The sequence below is a fragment of the Caretta caretta genome, chromosome 10 (assembly GCF_965140235.1).
Source record: "Caretta caretta isolate rCarCar2 chromosome 10, rCarCar1.hap1, whole genome shotgun sequence".
NCBI lineage: Eukaryota > Metazoa > Chordata > Testudines > Cheloniidae > Caretta > Caretta caretta.
In genome coordinates this window covers 16,050,306-16,067,883 of record NC_134215.1, presented here as the reverse complement: position 1 = coordinate 16,067,883, position 17,578 = coordinate 16,050,306, and the positions used below count along the sequence as shown (strand labels likewise).

Here is a 17,578-nt window from a genome sequence, read left to right as displayed (position 1 = left end):
TAATATTCATCTTACTTGCTACATTTATAGGCATTTTCACCATCCAGTTGTTCAGGCTTCACAAACTGTTCCAGAGCTTTGTTTACACTCTGAGCGGTCTAAAACGGTAAGGTAACAGTGCAATGCATTAGAACACAAGAACATAACATATGAACTGCCATACTAGGTCAGACCAACGGTCCATCTAGCCCAGTATCCTGTTTTCCGACAGTGGCCAATACCGGTGCTTCAGAGAGAATGAACAGAACAGGCAACTATCAAGTGAGCCATTCCCTGCTGTCTACTTCCAGCTTCTGGCAGTCAGAGGCTAGAGACACCAGAGCATGGGGTTACATCCATGATTGTCTTGGCTAAATAGCCACTGATGGACTTATTCTCCATGAGTTATAGGAAACATCATAAGAACACACCACTTGCTCACTTTAGCTTACAGTAGCATGAACTAACATGATTTTAAGGGAGATCCACTGCAGACTACTGAATTTGTGAACAAGAGGGTGAGGGAGGAGACATGGACTGCAGAATATATTACATCACAAAATGTACTCTGTTCACTTTGACAAATATAGATGAGGTTTAATTATTTATAATATTTCATAGTACAGTAGTAATAGGTCTGTGGTACATACTGTAAAAGTAGTACACTACTAATTGATCTGTAGTACATATATTGTAAAAGTAATAATGTTTTAATAATATGGACCCTCAGTATAACATTCTGCAATTAAATCTTTGTTGAACTGGGAAGTATGAGATAGCATTGCCATGCCTGTTGATTCAAGACTTCAGAATGATGTTCTATTTTAATACTTGTCCAGATTAAGTAAACCTTACACAGACCATTTATATTGATAAGAGGTACCATAGAAGGACAAGGTATAGTATAAGTCACATCCATCATGGAACTATATGAGTAGAATCAACTTAAATTCTACATTTTAAATTTTCAAAAGCTATACAGTTAATTAAGGGGTTTTCTTTTTAAAATCTATTCAGCCAGAGTAACAAAATAATGTACCTTTATCTCCAATGTAATATCAAGGTACGGATCGAAGGTATCTGAGACTCCTTTGCAGTTCATACACTTTACTGAAATCAAAATACAAATACTTAACACAGTAAGCATAGTTAGTCTATTACCTAAAGTATTAGCACACATTACCTTAAATTAGCATTTAAGTCAGGGTAGTCAACAGGCAGACCTTGGGCCAAATCCGGACCGCTAGACGATTTTGAACAGACCCTGAAATCTTTGTATTTACTTATTATCATAATTTTTTTTTTATTATTATTTTCTGTGGAGTCTGGACCTTGACTATACCTTGACCAAGAAATTAACAAAACAAAAAATAACTGACTAACCCTGGTTTCAGTCGTATAATACAGTCATAAGGCCAAAACCATTCCTAAAGAAATTTTTTTTTTTTAAAAAAAAGTACCTCTTGATCTTAAGTACCCTCCAAATATTTGATAGATGAGTGTGGTAGCCTGGGTATGTCTGTCCAATCTGAAAATAAATTATGCAATATCAGAAGATTAAAGTCAATTTATTTTTTTCTATGGATTTTTCCTCTTTTGAAAGCCCAGAACATGTACCATTCTATTTATAGGGAAACAGGAATAGGAATGACAGCATACTCAAATATTATTTTGTTGGCACTTACTTGTTGCTTCCATTCAAACATGCTTTCTGCATAGCATCAACAGTGTAGCGTAGAAATTCATGTGCATCTTCCTGATTTCCAAACCGGAAATGTTTTGCTATCCCTAACAAATAAATATAAATGTTACACCATATGTCTCACATGTGAAAATGGATGAAAATAAAGGTTTTTTTAAACTTTCCTTCATAAAGTTATATAAAACTCTAAGTTCTATAAACTACAATTAAAATCAGACAAATAAACAAGCCAATAAAATATCTAAACACAAAGATGGCATTTTACAAATAGATTATTTGACATGACTTACGTCTAAGATCATTGATGACAGCCATAGGTTTGATGACATTGCCAGAGTTAGAGAGTGCCTGGGTAATGTGAGCTTGCATTGTACACATCATGCAGAATCCTTGTTCATGGCCTAAGGAGCGAAGCAACATTGCATCTCAAATTAATAAAATATTTATCTACAGAAGATCTCAAAAAATCTGGAGGGTATAGGAACAATCTCCACAAAAATTATTCTTTTTCAAAACAGCTGACAATTAAGAACAGGTGGAAAAACCTATAATGATAGGTTAAAAAATGGAAATTAAAAAGAGTTCAGTTCACAGAAATAGGTAAAGTTAGGAATGAGTTAAGCACAAAAGGAAATAATTTAGGATAGAGTAAAAAACTGAAATGCAAAACCAAAAAAAAATCAATCTTATGTTGCATCTCTTGCCCTCTCCCGCTTTTGTCTGCATATAGCTTATTTAGAGTATAAGATCTTCATAGCAGGGACCCGTCATCTTATATGTATATCAAGTGTGTTACGTTTTTGGGTGCTATACAAACCACAACAAATATGTACGACTAAAATGAAACAAGTTGCTCAGTGGTATACAGAAGTTATGTTAACCAATGTGGTCTTTGTTTATTACTGAATATAGATTCTGGACCAGATTCAAATATCAGAGTCTAGTGATAGCAGAAACTGTAATTCTTGAAAAATAAGATCTAATACAAATAGAGAAAAATATTATTTAATTATGCAAAAGATGAGGAGTTATAGCAGGTGCCTGGACACTTTAGCTGCACTGTGACTGATGAAGGTGAAGCCAACTGACTTCGACTACATAAAAAGTGCAAATATCTGGAGAAATTGTAGTTTCTAAAGTATACTGTATTTTTATGAAATTTTGTTACATGTGTGTATCTAAGCCCTGACCTACCTTAGTTGTCTTGACTATGCAGGTACCTAGAACATTCAGCTGCCATTCTAAGCCCTCCTTTCTTATGCTCATTTTCTATCTACATACTTACTAGCAGACCCATGACCATAGCAGCCTATGCCATTTTATTACATAAAGCAGTCTACAAATAAATGGGAATATGCTTAAATCTATATTAAGATTTACTTAGTGATGAGGAACCCTAGTTTGTGTCTTGAGCTTGGTCCTTTTTTCCCAGGCTCACAGGAACTGGGAACATTACACACTACTGAACTCTGGCGTAAAGAAGCATTTGACAGACCGAGGAAGTACCGTGATGGACACCAGAGGGAGCTACATCCAGCCCACTTTGAAGTCTGGAGAACCGCACGGTACAGGGCTCATGTGAACTCCATCGGGGTCTGCCGGGGTTTCTTCAAAGTTATTTTGGCCCCAAAAAATTATTTAAGGAGCAAATTTAGTATTAATTCATATAAATGTAACTAAGAAACCCAAGCTAGAGCTACATGATAGCATTTCTTAGCATATAGGAAGACAGAATATAACAGGAGGCTCCTAGACCAACATACAATTACAAATAATGCAGGTATTGGAATAAAAAAAAATCAGGAGTTTCCTTTCCAGAATTACTGCTGTCCTTTCACTTTTAGAGCTAAGACAAAACTTTTTTTAAAAAAATATACTTTTTAAAAGTACTCACATGTTTTAGAGTGTTCATGAGAAAGCATGTAGTTGGCAAGAGGGGGTGTATAAGTCAAACACTGAAGAGCAGAGTTGAGGAAACATGTATTGCCAAGATTTTGGAGTCCAGCTCCAACTCTATGCGTTTGCTGCCATTTCAGACAAATCTTCTCTGCTGGAAAAAGAACCTTCTGTGGCGGAGCAATGCCATCACCAATAGCTGCCAAAAAATACCAACACATTTTAAACATATTAAAATTGTTTAATTTTAAAATTATGCTAAAGTAACATTACCTTATGCATGAGCATCTAGAAGAACTTTAACCAAACTAATTATAATAATCTACATTCTAGTAGTTACTTGGTGAGTAACGTATTAAAGACTGCCTCAGTACCACAAAGCAAGTTCTCAAGTCAACTCAAGCTCAGTAAAAAGATATGGTTTTGTATGCCAATTGGAAAAAATTAAGACAGTAGAATGCACTAATGTGGGACAATACAACAAAGACTAATTATTGTCCTGATTTCAGTAACCTAACTAAGCAAGTCCTTTTTTATCTAGCTTCCTCAATCTGACTCATAATTCAAATTAATCTTTTTTCCTTATTGTAAATTACAAGGAAAACTTATAATTATTAAACCATAAAAAGTGTAAGTATGACAGGATACCAAAGTAAGCAAGTAACAAGCACAATAAGTAGCCCTTAATGATAGAATCATAGAAGTGTGGGACTGGAAGGGACCTTGAAAGGTCATTAAGTCCAGTGTTTCTCAAAGTTCAGGTTGCCTCGCGGCATGTAAGGCACTGGGTTGTCTTGCTCAGCACCCAGGGACCCTAGCGGGTCTGGTTAGCACTGCCAACCGGGACGTTAAAAGTCCCGTCAGCGGTGCTGCCCAGCTAAAGCAGGCTAGTACCTACCTGTTCCAACACCGTGCTGCGCCTTGGAAGTGGCCAGCAGCTGGTCCAGCTTCTAGACAAGGGGGACACAGCGCTCCACGTGCTGCCCCTACCCTGAGCACCAGCTCTGCACTCCCACTGGCTAGTTTCTGGCCAATGAGAGCTGGGGGGCAGTGCCTGCAGGCGAGAACTCCGCAGAGCTGCTTGCATGCCTCTTCCGGGGCACAGCGTGTCCGCGGTGCCAGGACAGACGGAAAGTCTCCCTCTGCACCCCAGCTGCGCCGCTGACTGGGAGGCACAGGAGGTAACCCTGAGCCCCAACCCCGCACCCCTATCCCCTGCCCTGAGCCCCCCCTAAACCCAAAGCCCCTTCCTGCACCCCAAACCCTTCATGCCCGGCCCTACCCCAGAGCCTGCACCCCCAGCCCAGACCCCTGACCCTCTCCTGCACTCCAACCCCCTGCCCCAGCTCAGAGCCCCCTCCCAAACCCCTCATCCCCAGCTCTCTTGGGTCACGGGCATTAACAATTGTCTTCAACTGGGTCGTCAGAAAAAAGGTTTGAAAACCACTGATCTAGTCCAGTTCCCTGCACTCAAGGCAGGACTATGTAATAACTAGACCAGGGGTTGTCAAACTGTGGGTTGGGACCCCAAACTGGGTCACGACCATGTTTTAATGGGGTCACCAAAGCTGGCTTAAGACTTGCTGGGGCCCACGGCCGAAGCTGAAGCCCAAGCCCGACAGCCCGGGGCAGAAGCCAAGCCTGAGGGCATCAACACTGGGTGGCAGGGCTCAGATTACAGGCCCCCTCCAATGACAGAGATTCCACAACCACTCTAGGCAATTTGTTCCGGTGCTTAACTACCCTGACAGGAAGTTTTTCCTAATGTCCAATCTATACCTCCTTTGTTGCAATTTAAGCCCATTGTTTCTTGTCCTATCCTCAGAGGTTAACAAGAATAATTTTTCACTCTCCTCCTGTGATGTGGATATTGACACCAAGTATTTTAGGAGGAATGTTATGTTTCAGAGAACTCTAAATAATACAGGCCACAAAAAGCAACACTGATAAAACACATCCTTCTCTACAGAAATAAACACTTGAGTAAATAAGTATACTATAAGTAATGGAGAACCACCACCTCCGCCCCAAAAAGTTTGTTATATTGCTCGTAAACATATTCAAATTAAGTTCACAACATTGGCCACTTGAGCTGTCTCACATGGTTCACAAGATTAGAGTCTGCTGCTGCAGTCCTTAATCATAATAGTCCCATTTTATATCAATAGGATTACCCCAATGAGTAAGAACTGCAAGATGAGGATGGCAGACACTACTAAATGGCAACTGGTTTTATTTTTTCATAATTTGCATGGGGAGGGGTACAGGACATACTTACATTGATCTTTCTGAGCTGAAGGCTTGGATTTATCAGGTACAGATGAACTAGAATAAACCGCAGCACCAGGTACTGGTCCCAAAGTGATCTTGTGCTTTGGAACTTCCAAAGATGATACAGCACCCCAACTTGCAGAGGCTGAGTCCATGTCTCCAGTAGAGGGTACCACGGAGCTACAAGGCTGTTTCTGACAAGCTGCAGGGTTTGAAGACTCAGATACTTTGTCAACTATGGTCATTGTTCATCTCTGAAACACAGAGTTGAAAGTTCTGTTTGATATGGGAACTAATATTATATGAAAAACCACTCAACAAGGAAAAGAATGGTAACAGTTACACTTTCCCCTTAATTAAACCAATTATCTTTGCCAATGACACACAAATAATTTAGAGTGGTAGCTGTGTTAGTCTGTATCAGCAGAAAGAATGAGGAGTACTTGTGGCACCTTAGAGACTGAGAAATTTATTTGAGAATAAGCTTTTGTGGGCTAAAGCCCACTTCATCAGATGCATGCAGTGGAAAATATAGTAGGAAGATTATATTACACACACATACACACAGAACATGAAAAAATGGGGGTTGTCTCTGTCTGAGGGGTTGAACACCTACAAGATCTACAAACACCTACAAGATCTCTATCAAGCGTTCTTACAACTACAATACCCACCTGCTGAAGTAAAGAAACAGACTGACAGAGCCAGAAGAGTACCCAGAAGTCACCTACTACAGAACAGGCCCAACAAAGAAAATAACAGAACGCCACTCGCTGTCACCTTCAGCCCCCAACTAAAACCTCTCCAGCGCATCAAAGATTTACAACCTATCCTGAAAAATGATCCTTCACTCTCACAGATCTTGGGAGACAGACCAGTCCTCGATTACAGACAGCCCCCCAACCTGAAGCAAATATTCTCCAGCAACCACACAACAAAAACGCTATCCCAGGAACCTATCCTTGCAACAAAGCCCGTTGCCAACTCTTTCCACATATCTATTCAAGGGACACCATCATAGGACCTAATCATATTAGTCACGTCATCAGAGGCTCGTTCACCTGCACCTCTACCAATGTGATATATGCCATCATGTGCCAGCAATGCCCCTCTGCCATGTACATTGGCCAAACTGGACAGTTTCTACACAAAAGAATATATGGACACAAATCAGACATCAAGAATTAGAACATTCAAAAACCAGTCGGAGAACACTTCAACCTCCCTGGACACTCAATTACAGACCTAAAAGTCACAGTTATTCAACAAAAAAAACCTTCAAAACCAGACTCCAACGAGAAACAGCAGAACTGGAATTAATCTGCAAACTGGACACCATTAATTTAGGTTTGAATAAAGACTGGGAGTGGATGAGTCATTAGACTAACTAAAAATTATTTCCCCATGCTAATTTCCCCCCTACTGTTACTCACACCTTCTTGCCAACTGTTTGAAATGGGCCATCCTGATTATCACTACAAAAGATTTTTTCTCCTGCTGATAATAGCCCACCTTAATCGATTGGTCTCGTTAAGAGTTGGTATGGCAACCCCCAATTTTTCATGTTCTCTGTATACATCTTCCTACTGTATTTTCCACTGCATGCATCTGATGAAGTGGGCTTTAGCCCACGAAAGCTTATGCTCAGATAAACTGCTTAGTCTCTCAGGTGCCACAAGTACTCCTCGTTCTTTCTACAAATAATTTAGAGGACTAAGTCTTTCACGTGAATGTTTCAAAAATGCACTAAGACACACTAAACAAAGTTTTCCAGCTGAATTACACCACTACCACTTTTGACTTTCATGAGATGTTTTTCCAGTAACCAGCATTGTTTAATAGCAAACCCTTGTGAAAATACCTCTTAGGAAAACTTTGCATTCAGCTTTGATTGCAACAGTATTTTCTGCACAAAAGTGTAAATTGGTCAGCCATTTTTGCATTTGATGACATTAAAAGTTTGTAAACCAATTGAAGAGGAAATCTATATATCTAGTGGTATCTTGTGCCATTTTATATTTAGCATAACGAACTTGCATACAAACAAACGGTACTTAAAAACTACACTAAGTTTTATTTAGTGGTGAAGCGTCCAAGTATTTTTATCTTGAGCTTTTATTCAAGATGGCAAAATCTGGAAGCACTACAGAAGTAATATGCTCAAGCCCAGATACTGAGAAAAGAAACGCCTTTATTTGCCTGTCTGCTGCAGAACTGCTGACGGGCTGCAGAAGAAGCTATGTCTTACCCACCTAACATTTATGAGAACCACATATCACAGGGACTTTGAGAATGGGACATACCCAGAGGAACACCCTCTGGGGGTGGGGTGGGGGAAGAAAGAGATTTATATACCTATTTCTTCCAGGATTTTTTTTGACCTTCATAGAAATATTTGTTTGGACATACTTTTGGAAACAAATACCATTTTAACATACAATTTAGTATACCACAGTTACACCTATTATTGTAAACTGAAAGATTAGACCAAAGAGTAGTTCTTTTTCCAGTTTGTTTACTTTGCGCATTTGACACTAGTTTGTGCTAATTTTTCTGTAGAACAGAAGAAACCTATTTAAAAATTAAGGAAATGTGATTAAAACCACAAATTTGTCAGGGAAACTTGCATGCAGGGGTAGTAACTAAAAAAGTAATATTTTAAAAATTTTGCAATGTTGTCCCTTTAAATATGTGCTATTGAGCATGTGCAGTAAATATGTTACCACTTTCTATCAAAACAAGTTTTGTAGCAAGACTGTACATTATCTTTTTCAACACAAACGATCTGATCCTGCAGCTTTTACTCACACAAGCAGCCATATTAGCTTAACATAAGTAAGGATGGCAGCATTTGTATTTGTTCTTGTAACGTAAATGAGATGGCATGTCTTAAACAGCTTTAAGATATATGATGGAAGTGTTTTTTCATAAAAAATTAAGGAGGTTAAATAACGCAAACTATGTTAACAGAGAGTGTCCAGGTTCTCACACAAAACCACAAATTCTGAGTAAAACTCCTAATTAAATTACAGGGCTCATTCTACATGAAGATTACCAAGTATGCTTGGTTTCAGAGTAACAGCCGTGTTAGTCTGTATTCGCAAAAAGAAAAGGAGTACTTGTGGCACCTTAGAGACTAACCAATTTATTTGAGCATGAGCTTTCGTGAGCTCATGCTCAAATAAACTGGTTAGTCTCTAAGGTGCCACAAGTACTCCTTTTCTTTTTGCAAGTATGCTTGGTAATATACCAGAATTAGAGTGAGAAACTATTTTAAATAGGGTCAATTTTTAATTATATGAGGGGGTTGGGCTCTGAATGCTAGTGGATTCACCCAACATTTAGACATTTCCATCCACCATTACTAAGAAGAAAATGCATAAAATTGAAATTAAAGAATTCTAAGTAGACTTTATGGACTCATTTTATTGAGAAGTGGAGCCATCCTGATACTAAAAGATGACTTAGATTGAGGTCCCTGGCTCCCTGTGTCTCAGATAAGATTCTCTCGATCACCAAGTTGCAGATGCAAGCCCTGATACACAATGTGCAAGTGCCATACCCTTAAAAGCCAGTTTTTCATGTTCTCAACCAAAACAAAAGATGCTTCAATAATATTCATCAATACACTGGGGGGGGGGGGGGGGGAAGAGGACAAGAGTGAAAGGAAATGAAAAAGAAAAGAATACCACCAATACAAACTGAGTATTTTAAACAAAATAAGAACACTATAGTCAAGACTTCTTATTTTTAAGCTTTTTTGAGAATTAGTGATTGACAAATGCTTTGAAGTTTCCAGGTGAAAAGTACTACAGATTTGCTAGGCACTATTACTACTACTAATAAATTAAATCCATCACTTGTTCCGAATGTCTAACATCTACTGTCCAAATTAAAACGGTTATCTCAGGATAACTTCTTAAGTCAATAAACTGAACAGCACAGAACTACTGATATTTATATTATCTCCTGCACACATTCTTACACACACACATCTACAAATTTTTCTATCTCTGAAACCACTTGCTATTGTAAATGTATTTCCTTATACAAGAAATGTCTTATAATATCTGCCCCAGCACAGTATTAAGAAAGTAACAACAGATATAATTACTTTCCACTAGAAGCAGCATGGAGTTTTGCATCACTGTTGTTAAGATCATGTCAGCAGTTCCATTAGAAACCACTATCAGTTTAACAAAAAGAAAAGGAGTACTTGTGGCACCTTAGAGACTAACCAATTTATTTGAGCATGAGCTTTCGTGAGATACAGACTAACACGGCTGTTACTCTGAAACCTATCAGTTTAACCTGACTGTAAACACTGGTCTGGCTGCATACTTGACACAAATCACAGCACCCAGGAACGCTTATATACATATATAAAATATATAAAACCAATATTTACAAAACTCGATTTGGCCCTGTTTAAAATAATGCAACATAAAAAGTGTTTTAACTTCAGATATTTAAATTATATCTATATATCTTACTACGCAAGAACCTTTTTCTAATTTAGAGTGCACTCTTAAAAAATTAAAACATAAAATGGTAATGACGGAAAATTGGTATGTATCACACCTTTTCACGATTTTTAATATACATATATTAACATTGTGGAACCACATATTACTGACATACAAAAAAGAGCTTTACATTATAGCCATCTAACAACTGGGGAAAGAAAGTTGCATTCTAGTCTCAGCCTGATTTTAAAAGTCAGGTTTTTTTTAAAACAGTAAATAAATAAATGTAAGGAAGAAGCAACAAACCATCAAAGCTAAGAAATACAAAATTAAGGCTATTATTCCATCCCTAACTGGAAGCCAATTATGGGTCACAACCTTAGAGTTACTTCAAAGAAACATTTTTCTGTCTTGTAAAGCATGCAGATACTTTACTTGAAAGCATTATGGTCTCACAGCATCACCTATATGAAGGCTGTGCAAGTTACACAATGGGAAAGTCTGAAAAAAGGTACAAATTGAAGTCTTTCTCCACCTCCATTCCAAAGCTACAACTTGCTTCCAAACAGATCCAAAATGACTATCTCGGTATCTCCATTCTGACTTCAGTTCTCAGCTGAACACATTTTTTCCCTTACAATTTCATTCCCTCCACGAATGACCTTACGCTTTCATTACTGGCCTGAATATTTTCATTTATTCACACCATAGACTTTTAACATCAGAGTTTTGGGTCATTTTACATCCATGGTCCTACTATGTAAAAAGAATTTGGGGAGGATAGAATGTGCATGATAGATGCAGCCCAAAGTACTTTCCCAATTACACACAGTACATAAAGCACTAGTGAAATGAAGCCACCTCTAGAGGTAGAGGGTGCCAACCAGCTGGCACACTAGACATTGCATTGAAATATTTCGGAAAGAAAACATAGCTACAATTCTCTCTCCTTTCCCCCCAAAATATATAATCCCAGTATCAGTAATATATTCCTAATATCAAAAACAACAGATACAGCTTCCCTGGGAAGGCCTATACTCTGCAGCAGCTGGGGAGATGGACTGGGTGGTTTAGTGGGCCTTTTCCAACTCTATTGCCCATCATGATTCTATTGTGCTGGTGCCATGAAATCACCCACACCAAACCCTGAACACTGCAGTCCCGATGTCATCTGTGTCTGAGAGTCAAATGGGGGGACAAATTTCCCCCCCATTCTCCAAATTCAGTAGCAGCCACCTGGCCTACTTTCGGGAGGGGGGGGGGGGGGGAGAGGAGAGGGGCAAAAGGGTGGCACAAGCTCTGGGCCTAGTAACAGCAGATGGACCAATTACCGAGCGCCGGCCTCAGTTTGTTCCTCTCCCCCACACGTTAGGGCCTGAAGCCCAGACAGTGAGCGAGGGAAGGAGGAGAAGCGTCTGTAAAGGAATCACCCATTTGAGAGACAGTGTCCATGGCAACCAAGCGGGGCGGTAACAGTACAAGGGAAGCGCCCCCCCCCCTTCACACACCGAGGGGAAGAATGGGATGGGGAGGGGGTCACGAGAGAACCCGCCCATCGCTAAGATGGGGGACCGGGGGTAACGCCAGAAGCGGGGGGAGATGGTACCATGAGACCCCCCCACACACATCCGCGAAGGGGAGCAGCAGGTAACAAGGCCGGACGGGAGGCGGGAGCCCCACGCTGGACTTGGCGGAGGAGGGGGCGGTAACCCGAATCTCCCAGCCCCCTGTGGCAGGGACGACGACCCCCGCCCTCGGGCGCATCCCCCATTACGAGGGGAGCGGGGACGGGCAATTGGGCGCGGGAGCGCGGCGAGCAGCGGGACACCCGGCTCCCGACGGGGAAAGGGGAGTAGCCACCCGCCGGGGCAGGTCTCCCCGGGCCTGGCGGCGGCGAAGGAGCTGGGTCCCGCCGCGCTCCTAGGGGCGGCGCCCTGCCCTGCCCAGGGGTCCCTCCCCCCTTTAGTGCCCGCAAGGAGGGGGAAGGGGCCGGGTCCCGCTGCTCCGGGGGTGGGATGGGCCGGGCCCCCGCCTGCCAGCCAGCCCGCCCGCCCGCCGCGGCCCCTCCCCCGGCCCATTGATTTGCAGGGAGGGGGCAGCATGCGGCACTGCCGGGCTCCGCAAGGCCGCGGCGCGGCCCGTCTCCCTCCCCGGCCCCGTTACCTAGCTCGGCCCCGCTCGGCTCGGTGCTGCCGGGTCCCCTTCTCCGCAGCGCCCGCCTCAACCCGGCCGCTCCGCTCCGCCTCCTGCTCCAGCCCGTCGGGGAACAATGACGTCCCTCCGCCGGCCTCCTGCATCCGGGGCCCGGCGCCGGCCGGGGGGGTGTGGGGGGGCGAACTCCTCCGGGTCACAGAGGGACCAGCACCGCCCCTGCGCCTCCCGCGAGAACCGCCAGGGGGCGCTGCAGCGATCTGGCCCAGGTGCTGTCCTCAAAGCTGCGGGGAGCGCAAAGGGCTGGAGCTTCAGGGACCCGCAAACGCCAGTTAAGGGAGCGTTACCAAAGTATAAAGGCAACATGGGACCGTCGCCAAGCTGTGTGGTCAGCATGCAGCCGTAAATGCCTGTTAACAGGCCATGATTAAACTACGGGAACTGTATGAACTGCAGGGAACCCAAACACGTGCTAAGGAAAGAGGCGATTGCCAACCCCAACCAGACAAAAGTGAATCCAATACCCCTTGAAAATAATGATGAGCTTTAAAATTATGAGATTTTAGAAGAAATCACAACTTTTAAAATATGTGTTCAGTTTTTTAAGCCTTTGAAGTTTGAGGGGAGCCATCTATCCCCAATTTGCACTGTATCATTTCAGGTTTATAATTCAGCCTTAAATACACATACATAAATGCAGGGCTCACTGCTGGCTACTTGGATGAGGATTCCACTTAGCTTTTCCTAAACTCTGAGCTGGGAAGCTACCATTCTATCCTTCTCCTGTATCTCTGTCCTACTTTCCTCCCCGTTAACCTCACATTTTGCCTCCATTCAGGGCTCAGACTAGGTGTACCAGCATCTCTTTCATGCTGCTATCTTGTACTCCAAAATCTAAGCTTTTATTTTCTTTGAAAAGGAAGTCTCAAGTGCTTACCATTACTCAAGTTGCTGCCATACACTCAGTTCACATTTCTGAAGCTAACTGAACCTGAAACAATAGCTCTGAGATGTGTGAACTGCACCATTCATTTCAAAGGGTTCTAACACAGATGCTCAAGTAAAATTGTTTGCATGTCAACACTGTCAAAATACGTTTAAATGTCAACTATTTCACTGCTCATAAAAGCATGTAAGAAAAGAGAGGGAGGATGATATTAGGAATATCTACAATCCATAATTAATTACTTTTTTAACACACAAATGAGTGAGCTCTGGAAAGTACCATCTTCCTTTCCCCAAAAAGTAGCCAACCCCAATAAACTAGTTAGGGTATGTCTACACTACGGAATAAGGTCGAATTTATAGAAGTCGGTTTTTTAGAAATCGGTTTTATAAATTCGAGTGTGTGTGTCCCCACAGAAAATGCTCTAAGTGCATTAAGTGCATTAACTCGGCGGAGCGCTTCCACAGTACCGAGGCAAGCGTCGACTTCCGGAGCGTTGCACTGTGGGTAGCTATCCCACAGTTCCCGCAGTCTCCGCTGCCCATTGGAATTCTGGGTTGAGATCCCAATGCCTGATGGGGCTAAAACATTGTCGCGGGTGGTTCTGGGTACATATCGTCAGCCTCCCGTTCCCTCCCTCCCCCCGTGAAAGCAAGGGCAGACAATCATTTCGCGCCTTTTTTCCTGAGTTACCTGTGCAGACGCCATACCATGGCAAGCATGGAGCCCGCTCAGGTAACCGTCACCCTATGTCTCCTGGGTGCTGGCAGACGCGGTACGGCATTGCTACACAGTAGCAGCAACCCCTTGCCTTGTGGCAGCAGACGGTACAGTACGACTGGTAGCCGTCATCGTCATGTCTGAGGTGCTCCTGGTCGCCTCTGTGAGGTCGATCAGGAGCGCCTGGGCAGACATGGGCGCAGGGACTAAATTTGGAGTGACTTGACCAGGTCATTCTCTTTAGTCCTGCAGTCAGTCCTATTGAACCGTCTTATGGTGAGCGGGCAGGCGATACGGACTGCTAGCAGTCGTACTGTACCATCTTCTGCCGAGCAGTCATGAGATGTGGATGGCATGCAGTCCTTCTGCACCGTCTGCTGCCAGCCAAAGATGTAAAAGATAGATGGAGTGGGTCAAAACAAGAAATAGACCAGATTTGTTTTGTACTCATTTGCTTCCCCCCCTCCCCTGTCTAGGGGACTCATTCTTCTAGATCACACTGCAGTCACTTACAGAGAAGGTGCAGCGAGGTAAATCTAGCCATGTATCAATCAGAGGCCAGGCTAACCTTCTTGCTCCAATAAGGACAATAACTTAGGTGCACCATTTCTTATTGGAACCCTCTGTGAAGTCCTGCCTGAAATACTCCTTGATGTAAAGCCACCCCCTTTGTTGATTTTAGCTCCCTGAAGCCAACCCTGTAAGCGCCCCTCCCAGCGTCAGAGCAATGGCAAACAATCGGGCATCTGAGAGTGCTGTCCAGAGCAGTCACAATGGAGCGCTCTGATGGGGCTAAAACATTGTCGCGGGTGGTTCTGGGTACGTGTCGTCAGGCCCCCGTTCCCTCCCTCCCTCCGTGAAAGCAAGGGCAGACAATCATTTCGCGCCTTTTTTCCTGAGTTACCTGTGCAGACGCCATACCACAGCAAGCATGGAGCCCGCTCAGGTAACCGTCACCCTATGTCTCCTGGGTGCTGGCAGACGCGGTACGGCTTTGCTGCACAGTAGCAGCAACCCCTTGCCTTCTGGCAGCAGACGGTGCAATACGATTGGTAGTCATCCTCATCGTGTCCGAGGTGCTCCTGGCCGCGTCGGCTGGGAGCGCCTGGGCAGACATGGGCGCAGGGACTAAATTTGGAGTGACTTGACCAGGTCATTCTCTTTAGTCCTGCAGTCAGTCCTATTGAACCGTCTTATGGTGAGCAGGCAGGCGATACGGACTGCTAGCAGTCGTACTGTACCATCTTCTGCCAGGCAGGCAAGAGATGAGGATTGCTAGCAGTCGTATTGCACCATCTTCTGCCAGGCAGGCAAGAGATGGGGATGGCTAGCAGTCGTACTGTACCATCTTCTGCCGAGCAGCCATGAGATGTGGATGGCATGCAGTCCTTCTGCACCGTCTGCTGCCAGCCAAAGATGTAAAAGATAGATGGAGTGGGTCAAAACAAGAAATAGACCAGATTTGTTTTGTACTCATTTGCCTCCTCCCCTGTCTAGGGGACTCATTCCTCTAGGTCACACTGCAGTCACTCACAGAGAAGGTGCAGCGAGGTAAATCTAGCCATGTATCAATCAGAGGCCAGGCTAACCTCCTTGTTCCAATAACAACGATAACTTAGGTGCACCATTTCTTATTGGAACCCTCCGTGCAGTCCTGCCTGAAATACTCCTTGATGTACAGGCACCCCCTTTGTTGATTTTAGCTCCCTGAAGCCAACCCTGTAAGCCGTGTCGTCAGTCGCCCCTCCCTCCGTCAGAGCAACGGCAGACAATCGTTCCGCGCCTTTTTTCTGTGCGGACGCCATACCACGGCAAGCATGGAGCCCGCTCAGCTCACTTTGGCAATTAGGAGCACATTAACCACCACACGCATTATTCAGCAGTATATGCAGCACCAGAACATGGCAACGCGATACCGGGCGAGGAGGCGACGTCAGCGCGGTCCCGTGAGTGATCAGGACATGGACACAGATTTCTCTGAAAGCATGGGCCCTGACAATGCATGCATCATGGTGCTAATGGGGCAGGTTCATGCTGTGGAACGCCGATTCTGGGCTCGGGAAACAAGCACAGACTGGTGGGACCGCATAGTGTTGCAGGTCTGGGACGATTCCCAGTGGCTACGAAACTTTCGCATGCGTAAGGGCACTTTCATGGAACTTTGTGACTTGCTTTCCCCTGTCCTGAAGCGCATGAATACCAAGATGAGAGCAGCCCTCACAGTTGAGAAGCGAGTGGCGATAGCCCTGTGGAAGCTTGCAACGCCAGACAGCTACCGGTCAGTTGGGAATCAATTTGGAGTGGGCAAATCTACTGTGGGGGCTGCTGTGATGCAAGTAGCCCACGCAATCAAAGATCTGCTGATATCAAGGGTAGTGACACTGGGAAATGTGCAGGTCATAGTGGATGGCTTTGCTGCAATGGGATTCCCTAACTGTGGTGGGGCTATAGATGGAACCCATATCCCTATCTTGGCACCGGAGCACCAAGTCGCCGAGTACATAAACCGCAAGGGGTACTTTTCGATAGTGCTGCAAGCTCTGGTGGATCACAAGGGACGTTTCACCAACATCAACGTGGGATGGCCGGGAAAGGTGCATGATGCTCGCATCTTCAGGAACTCTGGTCTGTTTCAAAAGCTGCAGGAAGGGACTTTATTCCCAGACCAGAAAATAACTGTTGGGGATGTTGAAATGCCTATATGTATCCTTGGGGACCCAGCCTACCCCTTAATGCCATGGCTCATGAAGCCGTACACAGGCAGCCTGGACAGTGGTCAGGAGCTGTTCAACTACAAGCTGAGCAAGTGCAGAATGGTGGTAGAATGTGCATTTGGACGTTTAAAGGCGCGCTGGCGCAGTTTATTGACTCGCTTAGACCTCAGCGAAACCAATATTCCCACTGTTATTACTGCTTGCTGTGTGCTCCACAATATCTGTGAGAGTAAGGGGGAGACGTTTATGGCGGGGTGGGAGGTTGAGGCAAATCGCCTGGCTGCTGGTTTCGCGCAGCCAGACACCAGGGCGGTTAGAAGAGCACAGGAGGGCGCGGTACGCATCAGAGAAGCTTTGAAAAACAGTTTCATGACTGGCCAGGCTACGGTGTGAAAGTTCTGTTTGTTTCTCCTTGATGAACCCCCCCACCCCTTGGTTCACTCTATTTCCCTGTAAGCTAACCACCCTCCCCTCCTCCCTTTAATCATTGCTTGCAGAGCCAATAAAGTCATTGCTGCTTCACAGTCATGCATTCGTTATTCATTCATCACACAAATAGGGGGATGACTACCAAGGTATCCCAGGAGGGGTGGTGGAGGAGGGAAGGAAAATGCCACACAGCACTTTAAGCACAGCACTTTAAAAGTTTACAACTTTAAAATTTATTGAATGACAGCCTTCTTTTTTTTGGGCAATCCTCTGTGGGGGAGTGGCTGGTTGGCCGGAGGCCCCC

The 17,578-nt window shown here is 44.0% G+C and overlaps 1 protein-coding gene across 2 annotated transcripts in view; it reads right to left on the bottom strand.

Moving 5' to 3' along the window:
• USP42 (ubiquitin specific peptidase 42) overlaps positions 1-12,590 on the bottom strand; it is a 44,581-nt gene extending 31,991 nt beyond the window's left edge. For both annotated transcript variants that reach the window (XM_048868104.2, XM_048868103.2), the window contains exons 1-8: positions 12,478-12,590; positions 5,856-6,102; positions 3,576-3,776; positions 1,972-2,082; positions 1,665-1,767; positions 1,440-1,507; positions 1,019-1,089; positions 16-98 (exon numbers count right to left, since the gene is read on the bottom strand). In XM_048868104.2, coding sequence (XP_048724061.1) covers positions 16-98; positions 1,019-1,089; positions 1,440-1,507; positions 1,665-1,767; positions 1,972-2,082; positions 3,576-3,776; positions 5,856-6,093 — 875 coding nt within the window. In that variant the 5' untranslated portion in view covers positions 6,094-6,102; positions 12,478-12,590. The remainder of the gene's footprint in view (positions 1-15; positions 99-1,018; positions 1,090-1,439; positions 1,508-1,664; positions 1,768-1,971; positions 2,083-3,575; positions 3,777-5,855; positions 6,103-12,477) is intronic.
• Between the last annotated feature and the right edge of the window lie 4,988 nt (positions 12,591-17,578).